Source organism: Eubalaena glacialis, chromosome 2, assembly GCF_028564815.1.
Source record: "Eubalaena glacialis isolate mEubGla1 chromosome 2, mEubGla1.1.hap2.+ XY, whole genome shotgun sequence".
NCBI classification, from domain to species: Eukaryota; Metazoa; Chordata; class Mammalia; order Artiodactyla; family Balaenidae; genus Eubalaena; species Eubalaena glacialis.
In genome coordinates, this window is record NC_083717.1 from 77,000,780 (window position 1) to 77,021,661 (window position 20,882).

Sequence of the window (20,882 nt, forward strand, 5' to 3'; positions counted from 1 at the left end):
ACAGAGGACTTTGGAGGTGGTTGGCTAACTATGATTAACCCGCCACGTTCAAGGGTCAACTGTATTTTATCTGAAGAGTGATTTTTAAAGTTCAAATAGCCCTGAGTATTATTTTCTTCTAAAGTGGTCAGAATCTCCACATGTGTATCATTCATAGATTTAGTTGGTAGGTGATGGGAGTCATTCTGTTTTACTCTGCTCCCTGGTTCATGTCCTGGATGGGTTACTTCATCCTTTGGTCCATGTGATGAGAGTATTGTCATGGAACTTTTTCTTGACGTTGTTTTGGAAAGCCCTGCTTGCTTTTTATACTTCTCCCTTGTCTCAAGATAGCCAACTCTGGGTTCTACTTTGCTGAACAGGAGAGATGAAAGATTTTTCTAAAGGTTTTTTTCTGATATTTCAGTGTAGTTTCTGCGTCTTCATCTTGTCCGTGAAAGGAAAGGTTGACTAGGGTAAGATCAGATACAGAGCCTTTTGCAGATTTTTTAATGATTATGGTTGTTCATTCAATAAATATCTACTGAACTATATTATTTTTAAGCCCACATTTTCCCCAGTTGTGCAAATGTTGAATTTTTGAAAAAGATTGCTGAGAATGACTATCTTAAGTCACTTAAATATTTATGTTTCTAAGTGTTTGCATTAAAATAACAGTAGGAAACTTGCAAGTGATGTATTTGAGAGTGTGCTGTGCCTGAACTGAATGAGTTTGCTTTGGAAATTGACTTAAAACTCAGCTCCTCCCCCCTTCCCAAATTATTTTTTAATGTGTGTTCAGGATTGAGGATGCCTTAAAAGCACACACAAAAATAGTCCTCTGTCTGGGTTGTCAGCCCTTTTTGGTACTATTGTAGTAAAAATTTACAATAAAAATTTTGGAATTATCTCTAGCATTAAAATGGTGTTTATTATACATAGGAAGTATAATACTTTGCATGTTAGAATATGTGATTTTTAGATATGTAATGACTGTATAGTGGCAGGATTGTTGAAGTTGGATTTAGGAGACCTAGGTTTTAAACCAAGTAATTGGGTCTCCTTAAAATGTTGTATGTTACTCATTTTTGTACTCCTGTGCTGGGTGTATAATTTATGTATTCAGAGAGTATCTGTTAAACTAAAGGTGCCTTCTGGCACTATGGTAAAGTGAAAAGAGTACAGGCTTGGAATTACACGAGGATTCAGATCATCCTTCTGACGTTTGACAATTCTGTGACTTCAGGTAGCTTACATTTCTTGGCTCCCTTACTTCCCTGTTTTCAACTCAGATCCAGTTCTTATTTTCTTTTTTTCTGATTATCTCTAATAAGAAAAAGTTGAGATCTGGTGTACTTGTCTACTATGGGAAACAGTGTGTTCAAAGAAAAAAATCTGATAATTGGAATCTCAGAGTTATGTTCTGCTGAGTTTATGTTGTTGTGCCAGATGTTTTAGGTTTTCTAGATAGTAAATCATATCATCTAAAAATAATATTTTTTCACTTTTCTCCATTATATTTAATTTTGATTCATTTTATTTAGAATTTCAAAAACTCATTTATTCCTGTTTTAAAATATTTAATAGAAATGATCTTTTTAGTTAAAGTGTTTTTAAAACCTTTTTTCATATTTTAGATTTGAGGATTTTGTGAAATGCTTCTTACATTGAATTTTAGCAATGTGAAGTCTTTTCTTGTGCTCTGGAACTGATTAATCAGGCACTTTTAGGTTTATGCAGATTTGCCTTAAATGGGTATAGAACACTGTTATTTTAAATCAGTGTTGACATTCACATGCCACCCTTTCAAATAGCATGGTCCATAATGCCTGAAGAGTACCATTAGGCTGTTGCTGCATTTGTGGGCATTAATCAGATCAAACAGTAAGATAAACAACAGCCACTTCCTTACAAGTTATTTGTCCTATTTGTGTTACTTGCAGAGTTCACTTGCATAGCAGAGTTCATTTTGTTACACTGGTCTTTCATCATGTATAAGGAAAGTGTCCTTCTGGTTAGTAATGTAGGTTATTAGTTTGCTCTGGTAAGAAGCTGTGAAAGGGATGATGGGTTAGTTTCACTGACTTTCCTTTCCATTGGTACCTGGTGGCTTTTTGTCTCCTTTCCACAGTATACTATGGCATCTTTTTTTCTCATGAGGGTAGAGTGGGAAGAACCTTAACAGTTTAATAGTTCAGGGCATGAGTTACTGACTGCTATAGGCACCGTGGAAATGATGTAATAAAGACTTTTACTTTCTTTTCTGGGGAAAAGTTGTTTTTGACAGTAATGTTTGAATGTAGGCTGAGTGCCTACTATGTGTCTCGCCAGGAGATAATGATAAACATCCTTTGGATTTATCAAGGGGTCACCTAGTTCTTGAAAAGTTGGAGAGCATTCACCAGTAAATCTGTTAAGACCCTGTACCACTGTCTCCTTTTCATTAAATGGGTACATTGGTAATTCTTTTTCATTTTCTTCCATAGTTACTGATGTGTTCACATTTTCTGCACCTTTTGTGTTAGGTTTGACATAGGAAACCATCTTTGACCTTGATTTTTTTCAAATCTATCATTGTATTTACCCCACACTTTAAAATAATCCCCTGTTAGTTTGTGGCTTTTTTCTTTTTAATTTGTTCAGATTTATCAGGAGTTCATCCTTTTATTATTATTTTAACAAGAGTCAACTATGTTTCTCATTTTTGAATTAATTTCTTCTCTCTTATTTTGCTGTAATTTTATGAACCTAGGTAAGTATCTGGTGTTCTTTATGAAAGATTTAGAGCAGTGTTTCCAAGTGCTTCACGGAACACTAGATCCATAGGTTTGGTGGTCAAATGAATCTGGAAAATATTGCATACTATAGTCCCCTCTTAGAGATTTGTGATAATATTGTGAGAAGCCCTGCGATAAAAAATCTTTTTAACTTCATTTTCCAAACTTACCTGACCTTTATTCATATTGTACATGATAATCACCTAAGGGCTTAAACCAATTAAGTCAGAATCTCTGGGGATGGAGTATAAGTGTTTGGGTCATTTCAAAGCTCCCAACTCTCAATTCTGATGAGCAACTGGGATTGAGAACCAACCATTCATGTAGAACAGGGGTTGGCAAACTATGGCTCATGAGCCAAATTTAGCCCGCTGCCTATTTTTGTATGGCTCACAAGCTAAGAACGGTTTCACATGTATAAGTAGTTGAAAAAAATCAAAATAATATTCTGGGGACTTCCCTGGTGGTGCAGTGGTTAAGAATCCTCCTGCCAATGCAGGGGACACGGGTTCGAGCCCTGGTCCTGGAAGATCCCACATGCGGCGGAGCAACTAAGCCTGTGCGCCACAACTACTGAAGCCCGTGCGCCTAGGGCTGGTGCTCCGCAACAAGAGAAGCCACCGCGATGAGAAGCCCGCGCACCGCAACAAAGTGTAGCCCCCCGCTTGCCGCAACTAGAGAAAGTCTGCGCATAGCAACGAAGACCCAACGCAGCCAAAAATAAATAAATAAAATAAATTTGTAAAAAAAAAAAGAATATTACCTGTAACGGAACTAATGGCCATAATTAATTTAAAAAAATATATATTCTTCTGAAAATTATATGAAATTCAAATTTCAGTGTCCATAAGTAGTGATTTATCAGAACATGGCCATGCCCATTCAGTTATATATTGCTTATGGCTGCTTTTGCACTTTGAATAGTTGCAGCAGAGACTGCCTGGCCCCATAAAGCCTAAAATATTTGTCTGGCCTTTGATAGGAAGTGTCTGCCAAGCCCTAATCTAGACCAGTGGATCTCAAAGTGTAGTGCCCTGACCAGCAGCATCAGCAGCACCTGGGAACTTGATAAAAATGCAAATGATCAGGTCCCACGTGGACCCCTGAGTCAGTATGTGCTGGTGCATGCTAAAGTTTGGGAAACATTTTCAGTCTCTGCAGTGTAATGACTCCTTTTTAAAAGACTTGTAACAGAAATTTTCTACTTTGTCTTCCTGCTATGTTGAAAATGGAAGGTGGTTGTGGACCTCCAGAGTCCTTTGTTGCCTAGTAGAATAGGCCTCATAGATATCACTACCGAAACTTTAACAACGAAGATACAGTATTGTCACAGGGCTTAGCATATGGTAAGGAGTCAGTATGTGTTTGCAAGATGAATGAAGCAGATTACTATGTCATAATTTATATGGAAAAGAAAAAATCATACACATTATCCTAACTTTGAAGTTGTAATGTTTCAGGTATCTCTCAGTGGTATTTTAACCTGCTTGCCCAAGCTGAGTATAAAGTCACAAGAAGATTAGTAGCCAGTTGCTTTCGAGAGGGGTGGTGCATGGAGTGTTGAAGGATAAAAGAACATTTAGTCAGAGTCCAGACAGTGGTATCTTCTGAAGGATGAAGGGAAGCTTTCTGCCCCTGCAGGATGGCATAATCAGTATCCTGACAAGGGACTGTGGGTCCCACATGGTCTTGTGACCACCCGGAAGTCTAGAGCGTGTTTGCTGTGAGTGAGAGTTGTTAACACTGGAAATTCACCAAAAGGATTATATGATTAACTTTTTCTAGAGATCTTTAAAATCAGCTAAGATTATCTTATGTCTGAAGAGACTTGATGGCTTGTCTTGCCCCTTCCCCCTCACAGTTTTTTGGGTGAAACCTGTTTTATTGTTTTGTTATCCTATAGGTCCTTTTTGTTTATTTAGATTATTAAATAAAAAACTATTGTAATTAGAACATAATAAATTAGACTGGCAAATTTTGACATTTCATTTTTGTCATTTTTACTTAATTTTTCTACTTTGTGTTTGTTCTTTTGGCCATATAAGTGGGTGTATTGAACATCATCTATCTGTTTCTTATGTAGAATTATTTTCTCAGACTTGATTTAGTACTTGTTAACTTCTAAGCTGTTTTTTAAACTTTTGGATGTCTTCTCTTTGTTTCTTAAGTTTCACTTAACACCCTTGTATCTATGAAAGACAAGAGCTTGACTCGTAATTTACATTCATTAAATGCTTGTTGAATGAATGACAGCTCTCTTTTATTTCAGACTCTTAACAGGTGGACAAACTGTGATCTCTTTTCTGAGGTGAAACACATATATTGCACTTGTTAGCCTGGTTGGTATTCTTTTTCCAGATTTTATAGTATATGAGAAAATATGTGATTTAGCATTTACCACTCTCTGATAATTCTCTTTTGAAGGGGGCATTTAAAAAAATCTTCTCTACCAAAAGTGACCATATTTACTAACACTCTCAAATGCACTATTGTTTTGTTTGGTTTTTTCCTTGCTATCTTCTATCCACTGCGATATTCTATTTCTGAGAGCTACTATCATTGTCACGAAAACATCTCAGCTTTGGGCTTTTGAGGTATATAGTTTACCTGGAAGATTTTAGAGGAAGACCAGGAACACTGCTAGAAGGGACTGGAAATTCTCAAGGACCTGGGTGCCACATTTTCGTAAATGTCTGTTGATCTCGGCTGGGACTCCGTCCTTTTGACCTTTGTTTTCTACAAAGTTACAACCACTGTTAAATTCAGGCTTCCTCTCTCCAGTCTGCTTTTGTTACTGCCATACTACTTGCATCTCTATTTAAAACTGTATAGGTACTGAAAAACTGGTATTAGAAGAGGTGTCAAACCATAATTTTTTATGTCCTCTGTTGTAAGAGCCTTTTGCATTATTTGTGCGTGCATGCAATCTAGATATAATAAATGTGCAATCTAGATATAATAAATGAATAAATATAATAAATGAGAAGTGTTTCGATAAGTCAGTATTTGGAGTAATGACTCACGTGTAATAACTAGTCCAACAGGTACTTTTTGGTAGAGTAGATACTGAGTTTATAGAATATAAATTCAAAAAGCTTGCAGTCCAGTTTGGGATAGAGAGGGTAAGCACATAGAAACATATTTTCAGTTCGGCATCATGTTTTCACAGGAAATAGGAGAACCTATTTGGAGAAGGCTTCTTTAAGGATGTGATACCGAAGCTAAGTTCTTAAGGTCTAGTAGAAGTAGAGGGGCACGTGGCTGTTTTATGAAGAGAGAGCAGCCGAAATAGTCACAGACATAAGAAATATTGTAAATAAAAATTTTTTTCACTTTTATCCTTTTGAAAAGTGTGATTATCCTTTTTTTTTTTTTAATTGACAAAGTAATATGTTGAAAAGTAAGCCGCCTTTTTCCCCTGGAGCCCAGTCCTCTCAAGATGAGTTTCTTATATATTTTTCAGAAACTGTATTTTTACAAGAAAATATATTTTAAAAAGACAAGTGGAATCATATATTTACTGGGCTGCAATTCATTGTGTGCTCTGGTTTTGTTTTTTTTCTCTCTCCCACTTAATGATTTATCTTGGAGATCTTTGGTGGGAAGCTTTTGAAGAAGGGTTTTACATAGAGGAGTGACATAGTTCTGTGTTTTAAGTAGTTGTAACACTGATGACCATGTGGAAGATGGTTTTCAGCAGGGAAGACTAGAAGGAAGGAAATGTGTTAGAGAATATAATGAACGTCAGGAATGGAAGGGCATCTCCCATAACAGAGCTAGCCCACCAGCCTGAAGGTAGTAGGAAGACCCTTGACCCTTTGTGCTTATAAAATGGATCACATTAGAGGTGATACTGCCTTTCCAGAGGGTATTTGGAAATATACAGTAGTTGTCAGAGTAACTGAGGGACTCTACTGGCATCTGATGGATAAGGGCCATGTATGCTAAACTTCCTGCATTGCTCAAAATGGTCCTGTACCACAATGCCAGCATGTCTACACTGAGTAAGAAGCACTCATCTGCATCCTAGTCACGGGCATGCTTGTTTAAAATGCAGTTCCCTGGGCCCTCCACCAGAACACTGAATTGTAAGTAATGTTTTACTGGAACACAGCCACATTCACCTGTGTTGTGTCTTATCTATCGCTGCTTTTGTCCTACAGTGGCAGAAATGAATTGTTTTGACCAGGACCATATGGCCCACAAAGCCTAAAATGTTAGTTGTTTAGCTCTTTTTAGAAAAAGTTTGCTGACCCTTGGTAGAGACCAGTAGTTCTCAGTCTTGGCTGCATAGTGGAATCATGTGGCAGCTTTAACAAAACTGCTGATGTCAGGATCCCACCCCCACCCTACTGGAGTCTGGGATTTAGTCCGGGTATCTGAGTTTCCAGGCGATTCTAATGTGTAGCCAAGGTTGAGAACCACTGGTATAGAGCAGGAAGAGTACTTGTAGCAGTACAAGCTGGTGATTTTGGTTCTTAATGATTTTACTGGGTCAGAGTGTCAGAGTTGCAGACAGGAAAGGTAGAAGAAGGTCTTACTTCATTAAATGCCACATTTAAAAGGCCTCTGGATGCTTGGAACACAACAAAAGCTGTGCATTTAGTTCTGCATGTGACAGTAGGCAGAAATGAAAAGAGGAATCAGCCAGCACTTGAGTTGACAGACTGAGGACAGGACTTAAACCCTGCCTTTTTTTTGATAAATAGCGGGTCTGTTATTTGAGGATGAATAAAACAAGAAAAACAACAGGATCCTGTGGGAAATTTATTTAACAAGGGAAAGGGAATATTATCCTAAAGACTCACAGGGAGGAGCAGTGCTCTGAAAATTATTTTCTACAGAAACCAAAAGAAAGTTTTAGAAAACTATCTGGCAATCTCAGTAGGATGCAAGAAATGGCTTCTGAAAAGTAGATTGTAAGCTGTGGTTTCCAAGCCAGATTCAGCCCGGCAAATGTGTCTTGTATGGTCTACCTCTTGTTTTTAGAAATTTTGAATGAGTTGTTAGCATTTAAAAACAGATTTCATGTAAAAATTCAGATTTGTAGCTTCTCTTTAAAGATAAATCTTTTGGCAGTAAGACTGACTTGCATCACCCCTTGCTCTCTCCTTTCTTGAACACTTCATTCCTAAAGGCAATTAGATGAGGCCAAGCAAGGCATCCATGCCTGGTGAGGGGAGCTGTACTGGCACAGGGCAGGGTGCCCTTTGTACCATGTGGAGGGGTGACTGGCTTGGGCTGTCAGAGTACAAGTATTGTGAGGAGGGTGTCTGCTTAGGAGGGGCAGTTTTAAAAGGAACTAGGGCTCCTTGGAGAAATGACTGATTCCAGGGCTGGGGCGGGGAAAGAACAAGATGAACCTGGAACTCCTTGTGCCAGCTGAAGTGCTCAGAGAATGGTGAGGACATGCCCAAAAGACACAATAATGATAGTAATGGATTATAACCCATTAAGGAAATAGGAAATCATGAGGGAATAAATAAATGGATAAATTGAAAGTTTTATGAGGAATAGAATATTTATATGGTTCTAAATTATGTCCGTACAAAATACTCATTGACTACAAAAGAGAAGAATCTTTTTGGTAAAGTTTGGCAGTTAACACCTTGATCAAGTGATCCAGTTAACGTCCTTAGTAATGAGATCAAAGTCATGTGTCACCTGGTTGGATGCAATGAGAAGAATACAACATCACTTCTGACATATTCTTACTAAAGATGTATGACCTGAATCTAATAATAAAGAAACATCTGAGAAACCCCAATTGAGGGACATTCCAATGCAAAATAACTGACCTGTAATCTTCAAAAGTGTCAAGTTATATAAGCTAAGGAAAGACTGTGGATTGTTTCCAGATTGCAGGAGACTGAAGAAACACAGCTGGTAAATGCAGCCCAGTTTTGAATCGGCTGGTATTGGGACATATGGCAAAACTTGAATGAGGAGGACTGAGGATTAAATGGTAGTGATGTAACAATGCCAATTTCCTGATTTTGTTGTGGTTGTCTAGGAAAACCCCCTTAAGTTGCAGGAACTATATGCTGAATTGTTCAAGTGTAACAGGACATCATGGTAGCAGTTTACTCTCAGATGGTTCCAGATTTTACAAACTTCTTTGTACTGTACTTGGAACTTTTCTGTAAGTTTGGGATTCTTTCAAAATTAAATTGATATGTTTATATGTATATATATGAAAGGCTTTATGCACACACGGGGAAAGTGGCTTGGGGTATTTTACCACAACATTCATTTTTATTTCAGCTTCTGTTTCTTTAATTATATTGTCACTGCTGGAAAAAGAAAACAGTATAGAAGTAGTAGCCTTCTTGTTTTAAGGCCCCAGGTCCGAGAAGCGCTTCTTAAATGGGAGTTTTATTGGCAATAATTAGTAATAACTATATGTGTATTATAACAATCTGTGTAAGCCAATATAAGGTTCATAGTTTTCTAGTTGTTACTATTTTGTATGATGTTTATTAGTACATGCTATCTTAAGACAAAAATTGAATATTTTGAATTGCAAAATAGACTTAAAATTTATTAAGAATGGCAACAGTAATTTTTCTATAAATAAGATTATGTCAGTAGTTTTTGAAGGTTTTTTGTTTGGCTAATTGATTTAATATGATTTAAGTTGGAAATGAAATTTTTTAGTACCTTCTTAGAGGTAAACTTTACCTGCTTCTAGAATGTGTGTATCCTTCCACTTTTCATATTAAAGAAGACAGTTAACCTTTAAATAAGTGAATATATATGTAACAGATATTACATATATATATATATATATATATATATATATATATATATATAATGAAAACTAAGATACATTGTATAGGAATAATTTAATAACAGTAGTCTGGGACTCAAGTTCTAAGTGAAATAGAGAAACAGGAAAGAGGGGCCTCAAAAAAGATAGAATTTCAGTCTTAGCTTTGATGATTAGAAAAAAATATAGGTTAAAGAATATTTTAAAAATCCATCTAGTAGAATTTAAAGCAAGTTATATACCTTCTAAGTCACTGGATAGTATAAAAAGCAAAGTCTGTAAGAGTAACAGGCAAAAGAAAGGAAGGAAGTATTTAAATCAGAAAATATTTAGTAACATGGGAAAATGCAATATAAACTACATACAGGATGACCCCAGTTTTGCACATGTGTTTTTCTGTGAGTATGACAAACATAGTTATATAGAAAAGAGACTGAAATGAAAATAAGATTGAGTGGTTTCCTCTGGGAAGTGAAATTATGAGTGATTTTTGTTTTCTCCTTTGTACTTTTTATTTAAAGAGATTAATATATGTGTGCTTTTATATGATATCTATAAATCCCAATGAACAGATGTTCTTTAAAAATTAAAATGTAATATATCCTATTGTATATTTTATATAATATAAAATATTCTGAAATATTTTATAGTTTTTTTCAGTGGAAAAATCTGTTTGTTTCTAGGCTTATTGGTGGGCAGTATTACTTATGGGAATTGCCCTGATCATGTTAATGGCCGGTTTTATTAAGATATGCAGTGTTCATACTCCAAGTAGTAATCCAAAGTTGCCTCCTCCTAAACCTCTTCCAGGTAAGACAATTTGAGCAATATTTTTATTACTCAGAACCATTTAGCAAGTAGAACTGAATTATAAATGAGTCTTCAGTAACTAATATATAATACTTTCTCCTTGAGAATGGGATTACTGGATGAATTATGTAGTTGATTTTTAAGTGTGTGTTTTTTGTTGTTGTTTCTTTTATCAGCCCAGTCTAGCTTATGGCTGCCGATTTAATGCTAATATATCCTTTTAAAAAAAATCCAAAAATCTTCCCTTGTTGGTTTTATTATGATAGACTACTTTTAAATGATTGTTCTTTCTGTTCTAATAGCTATGCTTCAGTTATGGTTTTTAACGTTCGTGCTCTTGAAATATTTTCTGGCACGTAAAGTCATTTTCCCTAGGGATGATGCTTATTGGGAAATACAAGTTCCAGTCTGTGGGAGAGTCTTAGTGTAGAGGCTTCAATCACCAAACAACCATAGTTATTCTCCATCTCTGAAAACAACTCCTAAGGTTTTGTCTCCACCACCCTTTACCTCTCAGGGAGACAGGGCTGGGAGGAGATACCCTCTTTAGACGAGCCCCAGGGATTTGGAGAAGGAGGGTAAGGAAGCGACTGCTCCGGATTGTTTAGGCCCCACCTGTTTCTCCCACCCCCTCCCCAAGGTAGGTGTGCTTCCATGCTCCCCTCAGGACACCTGGGAAGTAGGTGTGGGACAACACTGTCCCAAGGCCCGAGGTAAATGGCAGTAGTTCCCTCTCCTGCCTCCCACTCACTTCTCATTGAAGCCTCTTGCCTCAGGCCAAATCCACTGCCCTGCCTCAGGCCAAATCCACTGCCCTACACAAAGTTGTTTAAAACTAGGGGTTTCTTATAATTTTCTCCATTTTCCCTCAGTTGTTCCCCTATGTTTGCCTATCTTTAGGCAAGAGAGGTCAGTGGTCATGCTGGGACAGTATCTTGGTGGGAATCAGAGGAAGTTTGATTTTGATGTCATTGCTTTTTGTAAATTAGCACGTTAGCACTCTGGAACTGATGTCAGTTTCTTAGGGATTTCCAAGGGCCAAGTGACACTTTTTAGATACATTACCAATTATGGCCTCATTCAATGACACGATTCTTTTACTTAATTTCATTTTAAGCATTTTCCAGCTCTTAACTGTTGTTTATTGAACCCTCACAAAAAATGTTGAGCACTTTTACATGAATTATCATATAATCCTCACAATAGACTATCTGAGTTAGTTATTATCCCTGTTTTACAGACTAGTTAGTCATCTGAGTTTCAGAGAGGCTAAGTCATTTGCTCGAAGACACTCAGCAATTTCTTCCTCATGGAGTCTATCCTCAGACCCATAATAATCTAATAGTTGTAGCTGTTAAGCATTTGACATGTGGCTAGTCTCAACTGAGATGTATTGTAAATATAAAATACATACAGACTCTGAAGACTTAGTATTTAAAAAATGAAATATTTCATTAATGATTCTTTATATTGATTACATCTTGAAATGATAATATTTTGACTATATTGGGTTAAATGAAATAAAAATATTATTAAAATTATTTTACCTGTTTCTCTTTAACTTTTTTCATTGTGGTTACCAGAAAATAGAAACTTACATGTATGGCTCATATTATATTTGTTTTGGACAATGCTGATCTAGAACCTTTTTTCTTTTTCTTTTCTTCTTTTTTTTTAACTGAAATGGCAGCTTTGTTTTTAAAGATTAAAAAGCTCATGGTAAATCTCTCTTGCTTTTGTTTGTGACTCACAGGCACTTTAAAGAGGAGGAGACCTCCCCAGCCCATTCAGCAACCCCAGCGTCAGAGGCCCCGGGAGAGTTATCAGATGGGACACATGAGACGTTAACTCAGCTTTTGCCTTGGTTCTTCCTAGTGCCTACAATGGGAAAACTTCACTCCAAAGAGAAACCTATTAAATCATCATCCCCAAACTAAACCCTCACAAATAACAGTTGAAGAAAAAAATGGCAAGAGATCATGTCCTCAGATCAGGTGGAATTACTTAAATTTTAAAGCCTGAAAATTCCAATTTGGGGGTGGGATGTGAAAAAGGAACCCAATTTTCTTATGGACAGATATTTTTAACCTAATGGCACAAAGTCTTAGAATATTATTATGTGCCCCGTGTTCCCTGTTCTTCGTTGCTGCATTTTCTTCACTTGCAGGCAAACTTGGCCCTCGATAAACTTTTATCACAAATTGAAATATATATATTTTTTTCAACTGCCAGTCAAGGCTAGGAGGCTCGACCACCTCAACATTGGAGACATCACTTGCCAATGTACATACCTTGTTATATGCAGACATGTATTTCTTACGTACACTGTACTTCTGTGTGCAATTGTAAACAGAAATTGCAATATGGATGTTTCTTCGTATTATAAAATTTTTCCGCTCTTAATGAAAAATTACTGTTTAATTGACATACTCAGGATAACAGAGAATGGTGGTATTCAGTGGTCCAGGATTCTGTAATGCTTTACACAGGCAGTTTTGAAACGAGAATCAGTTTACCTTTTCCTTATGATGGAGTTGGTTCTGATATTCATTTTGTTTTATCAAATGGCTGCTAAGAGCACAAGAGTGACGATGCTGAAGAACACAGTTAAGTGCAAACTGGACATATGCAGCATACTACTACTTCAGGCTTAGGTCTGTATGTAAATGTCTGATTTCCGCTTACTTATTTTAAACTTTCTAATTCAATTCCATTTTTGAATTGATAGGTGAAATTTTATTCATGTTTGGGAGCAGTTATGTCAGTGAAATGATTCTTTTTATTTGCAGCCTCTTATTTGTATGCTAATTACGTTTTGGTTTTGTCTGATACGGAAAAGAAAAGCTGTGTCTCTATTTTATCAAAATATTTGAACAGCGTTTTCAGCATATCATCACTGATCATTGGTAACCACTAAAGAAGAGTGATTTGCTCAACCAGTAGTTAAAATTGTAGGTAGGCCTTCTGACATGTTTTTCCCCTAAAATATTTTAACTGCAATGAAGGTGAAACAGCACAATGTCCCATTCCAAATTTATTTTTTAAACAGGTGTAAATAATTGGCTTTTTAAAGAAAGAAGGCAAAAGCATTTAATGTATTAACAGGCTTATTGCTATGCAGGAATGGGAAGGGGGCATTACAAAAAAACTTTAAGCTTGTGACGTATTTATTGCTTCTGTTTTCCAGCTACATCACTTAAATTAGAAGTAAACAGCTATGATTTTCCTGGCTTCACATAGGCGGCAAATTTAGGGAAAGTTGAAAAGATTTGTGTTTGGCTTTTTTTTTTTTTTCCTTTTTTTCTTAAGAGTATAAGGTTTACACAATCATTCTCATAATGTGACGCAAGCCAGCAAGGCCAAAAATGCTAGAGAAAATAATGGGATCTCTTCCTTGTAAACTTGTACAGTATGTGGTGACTTTTTTCAAAATACAGCTTTTTGTACATGATTTAGAGATGAATTTTGTACATGAAACCCCAGATAGACTATAAATAATTCTAAACAAACAAGTAGGTAGATATATATGTAATTGCTTTTAAATCATTTAAATGCCTTTGTTTTTGGACTGTGCAAAGGTTGGAAGTGGGTTTGCATTTCTAAAATGGTGACTTTTACTCTGCAAGAGTTATTAGTAACTTCTTGAGTGTGGTAGACTTTGGAACATGTACATTTTTTGCTTGTAATGTTATCCTGTGGTAGGGTTTTGGCAGGTACATACTGCCCTATTTTATTTTGAGTCTAAGTTAAATGTTTTCTGAAAAGAGATGCGTGCACTGAACTCTTTCCACTGCAAATCAAGATGTGGTAAAACAAAAGGATCAAGACAAATGAGCTCTAATACTACTGTCAGTTTAATGTCCACTGTGTTTTATACAGTATCTTTTTGTTCACTTTGGAAATTTTTACTAAAAAATGCAAAAAATAAAGTATTGTGCAAAGATGTAAGGTTTTTTGAAACTTGAAATGCATTAATAAATAGACTTGATGAAATCGTCTTGAAGGTTTCATACTCTTTGAACTCTGAGAACTATCAAAAGAAGCTTCCCGCAAGGCAGCTTTTCCTTACTAAATGAAAGAGATTGTTAAGCAGAAAGGGTGGTCTCTTCCCACACAAGTACAGATATCTTTATTCCTAATTAAGACTTCATGTAAAAATTTTATGATTAGATATCTCTTTCTACACACAATGAACATTTGAAAAACATTTAGTCTCAACTGCTTTACGTTATTTCTAATCAGTATTCAAAGTGCTTAAACGTGTCTGTCTTAGCAGAAGAGCTGAGCCATTTTGGAAACTGTGGTCTTATATATATATTGCAAAGTTTTGAATGCTAAGTACCTCATTTATTTTAAAAGTCTAGTTTGATGATGAGTGTATTTTAAAAATTTGAGCCACGTTTTCCTGCTTTGTCAAATTCATAGCAAATAAGAAGAGACTTGACATTTCAGTCTTACCTAGAAAAAGAATTGTAAGCCCAGAGTGGTGCCCTGCACAGAACAATCTGCCCCAAACCCAAGTTATTTAGTTATTTTTTAAATATATTGAGGCCAGCTTAAATAAGTAGTATTTGTTAAATGAGGAAAAGTATGCAATACTTTTTAGTTACTTTAATTTAGAAACCTCAAAATGTATATTATGTTTAATTATGTTTGTTGATGAAACCGTCAATATTGATTCAGATGATTGCAAATTTATTACTTTTACTTACAACTGAATATTTAAATTTTGTTTAGATTAAATCAGCAATAGAATAAATTATTACAGTTTCTGGACTAGTGTTCTCCATAGCGTCAGGCAATATCATACAGTTTTGGGAAGGACTTCTTTTAGGGAATGGCAGCTTTATCTGATCAGTCTTGTTTTCTGAGGTGTCTTCAGCAGTTTGTGCTTTGGGTACTTCATTTTTGTTATATTCACAGACTAGTGAAAACTGAAGATTTCTCCAAATTGAGCAAACTACTTTCGAGTTCTTATTTCTGTCCCTGTGGTCTGTACATTTTAAGACCTAATGATTATTATTTCTCCAAAGATGGGATTGGATTAGTGTCCTTGGCAGCTGTGCAATTGTGGGTGCTTGTGCTTGGGAAGGCTTTTAATTTCCTAAGTATTTCTAATCGAAAGTACAAGGGGGTCAGTGTAGTAAGTCCATTGCAAAACTGGACAGCCCATCTTCAGGGGTATAAGAAGTAATGTTCTTTATCCAGATTTAAAGAGTCAAGGTCTCCCAAAACTAGAGAGCAAGTTGGATATAGTTTAAAAGCAGCTGCCAGGGACAGTTCTTCTCTAGAGAAGTCACTAAAGTTGCAAGAAAGTGTAGTTTCCTGAAAAGCACTTTTGACTTCTAAGTAACAAAAAGGATAATTAGTTTGCTCCACAGAGCTCAGCTTCAGTTTCAGCATTTCTGGTTTTATGTTCTTGATTAAAAACAACTTCCATTTGAATCACTTTTTCTGTTTATTACCAGTTTAGTTTTTCCACTATCATTTCTGTATTCAACCCTTTACATTATTAGGATACAAGTGAACCCTTGTATTCTGTATTACTGTATTGTTTGTGTGTCTTAGATACATACATGTATGTACTATTTTCAGTAGAAATTCATATATTTTGTCATTGATAAGCTCTTCAGAGTATCTGTTCTCTCCTATGAAAAGCAACATGATACTAGGTAAAAATGGAGGGTTGAGCAAAATATTTATTAGCCTCTGCTCTTTCCTAAAATCTCTGCTAAAATCATAGTCATTGGGGAAAGAAAACAGCATATCCAACAAGGATAAGGAATATCGAAGAGAAGATAACAAGAACAACATTTTGGAGACTGGAAAGCAGATGGAGAAGTAGCCAAATCCTAAACCAGCCAGTGGAAACATGAGAACAGCCCAGTTTGCCTTGTTAACATTTTGGGATATAGTCTTTAAGACTTTTTTCCGTGCACCTTTCTTATTTAACAATACATTGATATTGTATCTGCATCATTTTAATGACTGTAAATATTTCATTCTATGGATGTATTATATGTTTAAAAAATTAACCAATTCCCTGTTGTTTGGATATTTAGGTTTTCAGATTGTTCATTATTTTAAACAGTCCTTTAAGGAAAATCCTAAGCCTATTAATAAAATAAATTCCTAAAAGTGGAATTAAAAGTGGGTTAAAGATTTTCTAGGGGCTTCCCTGGTGGCGCAGTGGTTAAGAATCTGCCTGCCAATGCAGGGGACACGGGTTCGAGCCCTGGTCCGGGAAGATCCCACATGCGGTGGAGCAGCTAAGCCCGTGCGCCACAACTACTGAGCCTGCATGCTGCAACTACTGGAGCCCACACGCCTAGAGCCCGTGCTCCGCAACAAGAGAAGCCACCGCAGTGAGAAGCCCCGTGCCCTGCAACGAAGGGTAGCTCCTGCTTGCCACAATTAGAGAAAGCCTGTGCACAGCAATGAAGACCTAATGCAGCCAAAAAAAAAAAAAAAAAGATTTTCTAAAGGTTGTTGATAAAAATTATGCTATTGTCTTCCAGATAAATGTACCAAGTTATACTTCTACCATTAACATATAAGAATACTTCCACCGTTAGCATATTATATAGATAATTTTTTAAAAATCTGAGAGCCCCGTGGTTAAAAATTTACATGTGTGTAGCCATGTAGGATTTATTAGAAACAATGGTAGAAGGCTCCTGCTTAATTGACTTTATTAGTTGTGGACATAATCCAAATGAAAGTCAAAAATAGTGCCCTGCTCGTGGTCTCTAAATACCATTTTCTTCAAAAAAACCAGACTTCCTTGGGTAACTGGCTAATTCCAGGTATACGGAAAGAAATGTGTAAGTAGAGCCTAGAAAACACTGTCATACCAGAACGCAAGGAAGCTATTAGAGGTCTGTGAAAAAAGATTCAGGAGGCCTCTTGAAGAAGTTTCCACTGGCCAAAGCTGTTTTACTCTATGAGTTAATAATGATAGTTTACAAAATCCTAGTTAACTTTGGAATATGCTCTTAAAGAAATATTCCAGCTAATAAATTAAAGAGGAGTGATACAATAACGCCATTTTACCCGACAATGATTAATGGACCCAGACAACAAGCAGCAGTGGCTGCTAACCTCACAAAGAGACAGCAGTCCAATAATTTGTGCCTCCTAATGGAGACACGCGCGCCACTTCTGAGGCAGTCCTGCCAAAAGTCCGATCTGATCCTGGTCAAGCCTCCGGGTCTAACCACCTCTGTACTAGAAACACAGGAAGTAAAGGGACACGTTAAATGATACCACAAAGGATTCAATCAGCAAAACCCAGACTGGAAAACTACAGGACAAATGACCCTGTTTCTTCAACAACTGACTTGCAAGGAAAAAAGAAAAAGATGGATAAAGAGAGACTTGAGATTTACCTGCCAATACAACCTATGGATTTATTTGGATCCTGATATAAATAAACAATGAAAAATGAGGAAATAGGAAAACTAACTGGATATTTGATGATTTTAAGGATTTTTGCAATTATCTTTAGGTGTGATAATGGTATCATGGTTACATTTTTAAAAGGAGCCCTTTTAGAGACACACGCTGAAGACCTAAAAGTGAAATGATACGGTGTTTAGGTTTGCTTAAAAAAAAAATTGCAGGGCTTCCCTGGTGGCGCAGTGGTTGAGAATCCACCTGCTAATGCAGGGGACACGGGTTCGAGCCCTGGTCCAGGAAGATCCCACATGCCGCGGAGCAACTAAGCCTATGCGCCACAACTGCTGAGCCTGCGCTCTAGAGCCCGCGAGCCACAACTACTGAAGCCCGTGCTCTGCAACAAGAGAAGCCACCGCAATGAGAAGGCCGTGCACCGCAAGTAAGAGTTAACCCCTGCTCGCCGCAACTAGAGAAAGCCCGGGCGCAGCAACGAAGGCACAATGCAGCCAAAAATTAAAAAAAACAAAATAAAATAGATTAATTAAAAAATAAAATAAAAGGCTATACAGCCGATATTTAAAAAAAAAAAATTGCGAGCTGCAGTTGGGTAGGGTATGGGAGTAAAGCTGAAAACAAGACTGACTGTGAGTTGGTAATTGTTGAAGCTGGGTGACAGCCCCTTGGGGACTCATTATACTGTTTTCTCTACCTGTGCTTGTATTCAACATTTTCTTTAAAAATTTTTAAAAACGTGAATTAAGTTCATATAGACGCTCATTCATTACTGTTTTTATTTTAGCAACAATTCCTGATAATGGCCTATATTCCTAATGGGTTTTTTTTTAGTGATTTTAGTGGAATTATACTTGAACCAGTCAAGCAAACATAGTTAATTATATTCTGCTCCAGTTACAATGAGTGATTAATTGATTTCAACTGCTAGGGTGAATGCTTGAAGCTATCAGTCATTCAGCAGTCATGTGAAGCAGGCCATTAGATCCCTCCTTGCTCACTAGTTTTTGTGGGGCTTAACAGCTAGTTAAAGAAAATATTTATTTTCTGTTAAAACATGTCAGGGAGTATGATCAGATGATCCACGTTTAACCTGTGTGTCCTGTGTTAGAATAAGTGTTAAGTAGCTCAGTACAGTAAACTAGATTCTACTCTTTCTTTTTAAAATGATAATGATCCCTGGAGGTGGAAATGTATCTTTAAAAAGATATCTTGGAATTGTTTGTTCTCAATGTAAAGAAATTAGAATAACTGGATCTAGTGTAGATTGTCTTATATAAAATGTGTTTCCACTGTGTGAGTTTTAGACATCATTTTGAAAAGTGAAGCCTATTTGGTAATACTGAACTAATTAAACAATTTTATTCTTCATTCTCGATGTATATTTCATTTTTTCCCCTCTGCCTTTTGGACAGTTAGCCTCTGTATTTCTGAACCCAAAAGGCCAGTTTTTATAAAGTCAATATATTATGATTAATTTTTCATTACTTTGGTTTTGTGATTGTAGTTAGTTTTTATTTTTTGCAAGTCCCTATTAGTAGGACCTCTGACTAACTTAATTGACCTGTTAACCATTTTTTTCCCCCTTCTCCCTTGAAATCTTTTCAGAACATGTTTGGAATTCTTTGCTCCTGTGGTACGCACGTGCTGATTTGTGTGCACTGGTTGCCTCCGTTATTCGTTGGGCAGATCTGTGTTCAGCGCCTGGCTGCACCAGCACCTCTGCTGGATGATAGGAATACAGTAGTGAACGTACAGTGTCCCTGCCCTTGTGAAGCTTATGGCTGGGAGGTGAGATAGATACTAATCCAATAATCATGTGAAGACATGTCAATAACAACCATGATAAGTGCTGTGAGGGGGAGGCCTTGGTGGTCCAAGAGCTGATCGTGCAGGGATGGGATTGAGGAAGGAGGTGGGACCTAGTCAGGAAGGATAGGGAATGTGTCCCCAGGAAAGTGATGCTTGAGCCCAAATCTGAAGGATGAAGAGAGGTTAAATAGGTCAAATAGGGTTTTTATTAATAGTGAGTGGTTATATATTGGGCACTGATAGCTAGTTTTTTTGGGGGGAAAGGTAATATTTTTTGCTCTTGATTTCATTATATGTGAACCCAGCCATTCATATTCCTTTGTGTATTTTTTTAAATGATTTTTCATTTTTGCATAACGTATTCATTTACTGAAGAGCTGGCTTGTACTTTGGCAGATGTTTTACTTGGCTATTGTTCTTAAGGATATCGGCAAAAGTTTGAGAGTTGTGAAAGGCCCTTGGCTTTTCAGACCTTGACGTCTGTGTCATGACTATGATAAACTCAGAATCAGGACATCTAACCTCGTACCATGCTGAGTGAGGTGTCCCTCTGATTTGCTGCTCTCTGGCATTTTGTACATTCTCTGTCATAGCACATACCACATTGCAGTGTAATCCTGCCTCATCCAAGCCAAGCTCTTGAAAGCATCATCTATTCTCAGTGGCTACTTCATTTCCCATTTGCTTATCAACCTGCTGCATTTTGTCCTCAGCCCCCCAGGGACCGTAATCCAAGCTCTCAGGGAGCTCGTAATCTAGTGGAAAGAAAAAAACCCAACAATCATAATACAGAGGGATTTGTGCTGTAAACTATATAAATACAGTGTAGCTAGAAACTCAGAGGCAATGCATATGTGAGCCAAGATGACTTTCCAAAGGATATATGCTTGAGCTGAGTTTTCAAGTTTTGGTAAAAGTTTGTTCTAACTAGTGCCAAACTTACTGTCACTTTTAGAAAGGATTTAACTGCAGGGCAGTTCCTTGACTGTTTCATGCTCTGTTGTACTTCCATGCCAGTGGGTATGCTTTTCCCTCTGCTTGGATTGTCTCTTCCCTCTTGGTTCTTCCACAGGGCTGAATTTTATTGATCTCCATTTCCTTGAACTTGGCTATAGTAAGTGTTCAGTAAACATTTGTATTTTAGTAAAGGGTGTGTGCTTTGCAAAATAGGCAATGAAGCTAATTTCATAAAATAATGCACAAAAGTTAGTCTCATCACAACCTTACCAACACTCATACTTGTAACTTTTAACATCTCTGATTCTAAAGCCCCTGGTGGCACAACCTCCTCCTCTCACCCCCAGAGAGAAATTTCCTTTCAAAAT

At 36.8% G+C, this 20,882-nt stretch overlaps 1 protein-coding gene across 1 annotated transcript in view; it reads left to right on the forward strand.

Annotated features, from left to right (window-relative positions):
* ADAM10 (ADAM metallopeptidase domain 10) overlaps positions 1–14,310 on the forward strand; it is a 107,935-nt gene extending 93,625 nt beyond the window's left edge. Inside the window, exons 15-16 of the mRNA XM_061182073.1 lie at positions 10,209–10,335; positions 12,089–14,310. Of these exons, the coding sequence (XP_061038056.1) occupies positions 10,209–10,335; positions 12,089–12,183 (222 nt within the window). The 3' untranslated portion in view covers positions 12,184–14,310. The remainder of the gene's footprint in view (positions 1–10,208; positions 10,336–12,088) is intronic.
* The last annotated feature ends 6,572 nt before the right edge of the window (positions 14,311–20,882 follow it).